The 7,377-nt window shown below is 46.7% G+C and overlaps 1 protein-coding gene across 1 annotated transcript; it reads left to right on the top strand.

Moving 5' to 3' along the window:
* Positions 1-172: 172 nt before the first annotated feature.
* MOCS3 (molybdenum cofactor synthesis 3) lies at positions 173-3,084 on the top strand. The gene has a single exon (XM_032255999.1). It carries the CDS (start codon positions 215-217, stop codon positions 1,595-1,597), a length of 1,383 nt encoding a protein of 460 aa, XP_032111890.1. The 5' UTR covers positions 173-214; the 3' UTR covers positions 1,598-3,084.
* The last annotated feature ends 4,293 nt before the right edge of the window (positions 3,085-7,377 follow it).

Below are 7,377 nucleotides of genomic sequence, written 5' to 3'. Positions count from 1 at the left end.
GGTTCTTCTAGAACAGTTGTGTGGTTCAATTAGAAATATTCAGGATTTATGCATCTTTAAAGTTTAATCTGAAGGTTTCTTTAGGAAGTTCATGTCTATTAATCACCTTTTCCCGAGCTCCATGAAGTTTTTTAGTTTATCCCAGTCGCTAGGAGACAGAAGCTGGAAGCGGAAGCGGAAATGCCTTTCAAGACAACTTCCGGAAGAGGTCGTCATGGCTTCCCGTGAGGAGGTACTTGCCTTACAGGCTGAAGTTGCCCGACGTGAGGAGGAATTGTATTCCCTGAAGCAGAAGCTGGCGGCTGCCCTTTTGGCGGAGCAGAAACCGCAGCCGCAACGGCTGGTTCCGGTGTCGCCGCTGCCGCCAAAGGCTGCTCTGTCCCGAGATGAGATTCTGCGCTATAGCCGGCAGCTAGTGCTGCCGGAGCTGGGCGTGCACGGACAGCTGCGCCTGGCGACTGCGTCCGTGCTAGTCGTGGGCTGCGGTGGGCTCGGCTGTCCACTGGCGCAGTACTTGGCAGCGGCTGGCGTGGGCCGCCTCGGCCTTGTGGACTATGACGTGGTCGAGATGAGCAACCTGGCCCGCCAAGTGCTGCATGGCGAGGCACTGGCTGGCCAGGCCAAGGCCTTTTCGGCCGCCGCCTCTCTGCGCCGCCTCAATTCGGAGGTGGAATGCGTGCCGTACAATCAGGCCCTTACGCCAGCCACTGCCCTAGACCTGGTCCGCCGATATGATGTGGTGGCCGACTGCTCGGACAACGTGCCCACTCGCTACCTGGTTAATGACGCATGTGTGCTGGCGGGTCGGCCTCTCGTGTCTGCCAGTGCCTTGCGCCTCGAGGGCCAAATCACAGTCTACCATTATGACGGTGGGCCTTGCTATCGCTGCATATTCCCCCAGCCACCCCCAGCGGAGACAGTGACCAACTGCGCGGACGGCGGGGTGCTCGGTGTGGTAACTGGGGTCCTGGGCTGCCTGCAGGCCTTGGAAGTGCTGAAAATCGCTGCGGGTCTGGGCCCCTCTTACAGTGGCAGCCTGTTGCTCTTTGATGCCCTGAGAGGGCATTTCCGCTGTATTCGGCTGCGGAGTCGCAGGCTTGACTGTGCAGCTTGCGGAGAACGGCCCACTGTGACTGATCTGCTGGACTATGAAGCCTTCTGTGGCTCCTCAGCCACCGATAAATGCCTCTCCCTGCAGTTACTGAGCCCAGAGGAGCGTGTTTCCGTCACCGACTATAAGCGACTTCTGGATTCTGGGGCATCCCATCTGTTGCTGGACGTCAGGCCTCAGGTCGAGGTAGACATCTGTCGTTTGCCTCATGCCCTACACATCCCTCTGAAACATTTGGAACGCAGGGATGCGGAGAGCCTGACACTCTTAGGAGAAGCAATCCGGGAAGAGAAGCGGCGTACACAAGAAGGGGCTGCTCTCCCCATTTATGTGATTTGCAAACTGGGAAATGACTCACAGAAAGCCGTGAAGATCCTCCAGTCCTTATCAGCAGCTCAAGAGTTAGACTCTTTAACAGTCCGGGATGTTGTGGGGGGCCTCATGGCCTGGGCTGCTAAAATTGATGGAACATTTCCACAGTACTAAGGTGACTGGTATAGTTTGACGGGGAAGATATGAATATACAGGAGATGTAATATACAGGAGCTGGAGATTGTACAGTATCTGTGAATACATGGACTCCTTTTTTATAAGGAATTTAAAAAATTGTTATGTATTGGATGACTTATTAATGGATTATACTGTTTCTGAGAACCATCATTTTTTTTTTTTCCAGCACATGGAGGGTGTCTCGAACATGTGAGATATAACGTGACAGGATTTTGTATTTTAAACTGCAGATCATTGACCTGTCCTTATTTTCCATTTCCCCCAGTCAAAATGCTTTCTAAATAATTTTATACCTGGAATTAAGGTGCAGTAAACTTAGTCTTATCAAATTGATCACAGAGCATATACTTAGGGTCGGTTTACTGTTTAGTTAAGAAATTATTGGATCTTGGCTGGGTGTGGTGGCTTCACGCCTGTAATCCCAGCACTTTGGGAGGCCAAGGTGGGCAGATCACTTGAGGTCAGGAGTTCGAGACCAGCCTGACCAACATGGTGAAACCCCTTCTTTATATTAAAAAAGAAAAAAAAAATTATTGATCTTATTAATATTTCAGATGATAGAATACATGCTACAAAAGTACATGTTTAAAATGTAAATTGTTATAATTATTTAGAAAGGGGGGTCATTCTATTTGGCATTTTGAATTAGTGTCAAAATGAGATGTTTAAAATTTGCCAAAATAAAGGAAGCCACCTTTGTAGTCTGTCAGTGCCTCTTACAAATTGCTCCTGTTTTATAAAAGTTAGCTTCAGAGTCCACCTTATGTTGCACATACATAGAACATTTTCTAAATTGGTTTGACCTGCTTTGGAATCTTAAAGTCCAAGTCCCAACCCTTTGCTGCTTCCCTTTTAACTTGCCTTTTCTATTTGGATTTAATCTTTTTTGTTCCAGCATTTTATACGAATGTAAAATGTGTTTTTATGTTTGTTTACTTTACATTTTCATAAAATGGTAGGTAGAGTCTCCCCAACTTCCAATATAGACAACAAAATTTAAGGTAAAAATTTGATTTGTGAGTGCCTGTCAGTGGCCGGTTGAACTAATGGCCTGTGAAAAGGGCACCCGTTCCCTCACAGGTTGCGGCATGCAGGCCCATAATCATCCATTGTTGTTGTTGAAGAGTAGCAGAAATCACAGATGTAACTGCAAAGTCTTTGTATCTCCGTCAACAATTAGAAAAAAAAGCTTAAAAGCATTATAGGCCAGAAAAAACCCTCTGCAGACCAGATTTACTCACCAATTTGAAATCTGTGATACAGAATCTGTTTTAGTATAAGAGGGTGGTATTTAACAATCAAATTCAAAATTAGTCATCAAGTTTTAACTATGAAATATTGTAACTAATTGTTTGAACAGGTATATTTAAAGTATAGTATACCCTTCTCTTATAAAGATGAACAGGGCCTCTTATGACTGTTTCAAGGAGTTATGGAAGTAAATGACTGAGACCTAGAGTGGAGAACAAACGTCTACTGTGTTTTTCATCTCCTCCTTCCAGGGACAACTGATTCTGGTAAATATCAGGAGACAGGTAGCGAGACACAAGAATGATTGTATATTCTAAAGGCTGATGTCCTAAAGTTATAGAAAGTTGTAGTTCCTATAAACCTGGTTGTCACTGGGGACAGGCAAGAGAAGCTGACTGGCTAAGTGGGAAAGGGTTTACTAAAGTGGTAGGAAGAGCTTTTGAGAATTTTGGGGACAGAGTCAAGACTATACTTCTAGGAGTGGTGCCCAAGATCATGCACAAAACTGGCCTTATGAGAACAGTGTCTATTCCCTTTCAAGTACAGGAGGAAACTGCTGCTCCAGTCTCACCAGTTTCACTTGACATGACCCCCCTGCTCTCCCAGAAAGCCCAACACTTCGGCCACAGTCCATGTGTTGAGAAGCTGAGTCACTACCTTATTCTTTTCTGAGTCAAGTCTTGTGAGGGTGTCTGGTAGGCAGAGCCTATTTACATACCTACATCTTAGCAGCAAGAGAGGCCGGGAATTTGTGTTTTGATATCTATCCTAGGAAGACAGAGCTCACGATGTGGGATTTTCCCCAATAGTGAAATATTTTTCAAAAGATGGGCAGTTAAGAATATGACAGATACCCAGTACACAACCCAGATCTATTTCAGTATTTTTTTTTCTTTTGGAGACAAGTCTTGCTCTATCCCCCAGGCTAGAGTACAGTGGCACAATCTCGGCTCACTGCAACCTCCACCTCCCAGGTTCAAGCCATTCTCATGCCTCAGTCTCCTAAGTAGCTGGAATTACAGGTGCCTGCCACTACACCTGGCTAATTGTTATATTTTTGGTGGAGACGGGGTTTCACCACGTTGGCCTGGCTGGTCTTGAACTCCTGACCTCAGCTGATCCTCGAACCTCAGCCTCCTAAAGTACTAGGATTTACAGGCATAAGCCACTGCGCCTGGCATATTTTAGTATTTGAAATTTGGTTCTTTCTGGGGATTGTAGCTAGGTTTTATGGTAAGATGAGATTTGAACTGAATTTTTTTTTTTTTTTTTTTGAGACAAAGTCTTGCTCCGTAGCCTAGGATGGAGTGGAGTGTTGTGATCATAGCTCACTGCAGCGTCAGCCTCCTGGGTTCAAGTGATCCTCCCTTCAGCCTCTCAAGTAGCTTAGATTATAGGTGTGGGCCACCATGCCTAACCATTTTTTAATTTTAAACATTTTTTGTGGCCAGGCATGGTGGCTTATGCCTGTAATCCCAGCACTTTGCCACTTTGGGAGGCTGGGGTGGGTGTATCACCTGAGGTCAGGAGTTTGAGACCAGCCTGGCCAACATGGTGAAACCCCGTGTCTATTAAAAATACGAAAATTAGCCGATGGCCAGGCGTGGTGGCTCATGCCTGTAATTCCAGAACTTTGGGAGGCTGAGGCGGGTGAATCACAAGGTCAAGAGTTTGAGACCAGCCTGGCCAACATGGTGAAACCTCGTCTCTACTAAAAATACAAAAATTAGCTGGGCATGGTGGTACGCATCGTAGTCCCAGCTACTCAGGAGGCTGAGGCAGGAGAATTGCTTGAACCTGGGAGATGGAGGTCGCAGTGAGCCAAGATTTCGCCACTGCACTCCAGCCTGGGAGACAAAGCAAGACTTCGACTCAGAAAAAAAAAAAAAAAAAAAAAAAAAAAAAAAAAAAAACAACAACAAAAAAAAAACAAATAGTGGGGTGTGGTGGCAGGTGCCTGTAATCCCAGCTATTCAGGAGGCTGAGGCAGGAGAATCACATGAAGCCAGGAGGTAGAGGTTGCAATGAGCCAAGATCATGACACTGTACTCAGCCTGGGTGACAGAGCAAGATTCAGTCTCAAAAAGAAAAAATAATCAGTTGGGCCAAGATTACATATTTGTTATACTTGTTTGCTAATGGACAAGACTGCTTAATGGATGGAACCCTATTCTCATTCACTCCATGCACCCACATGTACATTTCCCTTCACGGTTTTCAACGAAAGGAAGGCAAGTAGCATTTTGCCCCCAAATGTTTGCGTTTATTTTTGCTCCCCTGAAAGTTATATATGCTCTTTAGGGCAATTAATTAAAACAGATTTATAGGAAGGGTGTTAGGACTATTTAATCAACAGCTGCTCTATATTTTATCCACATGCCCATTGCTCTGTAGAGAAACATCTGCCCATGTCTGTAGGCTTGGCAACCCTGACTTTGCACCAAGGCCCAAGTTTCCCATTTGTTAGCTTCTGTTCATCAGAACTAGAGCCTGAGTGCTTATTATAAGTAGAGGGCATGCAATGGGGAAGTCATTTAGGTCATGCCAAGGAAACACATGGATCCATTCAAGAAATAGTTAATGGTCATTACAAATGGGCAGGTACTGATGCCCTACACAGAGGGACACAGCCACAAACAAGACAGACCAGGCATCTGTCCGCACAACCTTACAGCCTAGTAGAAGAGAAAGAGGACAAGTAAGAGTTCTACAATCACACATTGTGATTTGTAAGAAGGAATAATGGCTGGGGGCTGGGGTGATAGCCAGAGAAGACCCCTGGCAAGGGGCCATTTCAGTCAAGAAGCTGGAGCCATGAGATGGGCTGGGAAGAGCATTCCAGGCAAGGGGAAGAGCGAGTACAAGGGCTCTGAAGCTGGAAAGAGCATTTCGAGTTGGAAAGACACAGAGAAGCAGTTAAGGTCAGAGCAGAATGAATGGAAAGGAGAGGAGGGCCAGGGCCAGATCATGCAAAGCCTCATGGGCCATGGTGAGGAGGCTGGATCTTATTCTAAGGGTCTTAAAACCCACGGGAGCTTTTAAGAAGGAGGATGCGCTGGGACCCTGTTTCTGTATTACCAAGATTCCTTCAGCCCCTCTGTGAAAAAGGGAGATTATGGGACAAGGACAAAGGCAGGGGATCAGTTATGTGCAGGTGAAAAGTGATGGCACCAAGGTATGTCAGTTTCCTATTGCTGCTATAACAGGTTACCGCAAACGAAGTGGCTCAACAGTGGTTTACTCTCTTACAGTGCTGAAGTCTGAAGTCCTAAAATCAAGATGTGATGAGGGTTGCTTTTTTTCTGGAGGCTCTGGGGGAGGATTTGTTTCTGGCCTTTTCTAGCTTCTAGAGGCCGCCTGCATTCGTGGCTCTTGACTCTTCCTCCATCATCAAAGCCAATGGTATAGCAATTTAACTCCTAACTCCCTCATGATGCCCTCAGTCCAACTCTCCCTCACAAACTCTGACTCTGATCTCCTGTCTCCCTCTTCCTATTTTGTTGAGATGGAGTCTTGCTCTGTCAAGATTGGCATGCAGTGGTGAAATCTCAGTTCACTGCAACCTCTGCCTCCCAGGTTCAAGTGATTCTCCTGCCTCAGCCTCCCGAGTAGCTGGGACTACAGGCGCATGCCACCACGCCCAACTAATTCTGGTATTTTTAATAGAGACGGGGTTCTGCCATGTTGGCCAGGCTGGTCTCAAACTCCCGACCTCAGGTGATCCACCCACCTTGGCCTCCCAAAGTGCTGGGATTACAGGAGTGAGCCACCGTGCTGCCCTGACTTCTACTTCTAAGGGCTCTTGTGATTATATGGGGCCCACCTGGATAATCCAAGCTACGCTCTCTATCTCGGGATTTTTTTAAAATCTTGCAGCTCCAGCTCAAAGGATCAGACTTCTTAAATCACACCTGCAAAGTCCCTTTTACCACGAAAGTAACATATTTACAGGCTCCAGGGATTCAGGCTTGACATCTTTGGGGGCTGTTATTCAACCAGCCACACTAGGACTAGAGTGGGTGGTGGAGAGGAGAGAAGTAGGCAGATTGGTGCTGTGACTTGGAGGTGGACATCTTTGAAGGGTCAGAGAAGGGAGACAGGGAGATGGGGAAGTCAAGATGCCTCTGGGTTTGGCTTGAGCAGCTGCATGGACTGGGTGGATGTTTGTATTATGTACTGGGATGAGGATACTGACGAGAGCCATTGGGGGAGGACTGAGTCGAGCAAGAAAGAAACTTACTTTTCCCAGGCCAGGTGTGGTGGCTTATGCCTGTAATCCCAGCACTTTGGGAGGCTGACGTGGGCAGATCACAAGGTCAGGAGTTTGAGACCTGCCTGGCCAACATGGTGAAACCCCATTTCTATTAAAAATAAAAAAAATTAGGCCAGGCATGGTGGCTCACACCTGTAATCCAAGCACTTTGGAGGCCAAGGCAGGCAGATCACCTGAGGTCGGGAGTTCAAGACCAGCCTGACCAACATAGTGAAACCCCGCCTTAAAAATA

Source organism: Sapajus apella, unplaced genomic scaffold, assembly GCF_009761245.1.
Source record: "Sapajus apella isolate SASKATOON/1434 unplaced genomic scaffold, GSC_monkey_1.0 scaffold92, whole genome shotgun sequence".
NCBI lineage: Eukaryota > Metazoa > Chordata > Mammalia > Primates > Cebidae > Sapajus > Sapajus apella.
The sequence above is the reverse complement of the archived record's forward strand: the minus strand, read 5'-3'. Positions and strand labels throughout refer to the sequence as shown.

Bases quoted from the DNA above. Each gene is read 5' to 3' on its own strand.
- MOCS3 (XM_032255999.1), top strand. From the start codon at position 215: ATGGCTTCCCGTGAGGAGGTACTTGCCTTACAGGCTGAAGTTGCCCGA.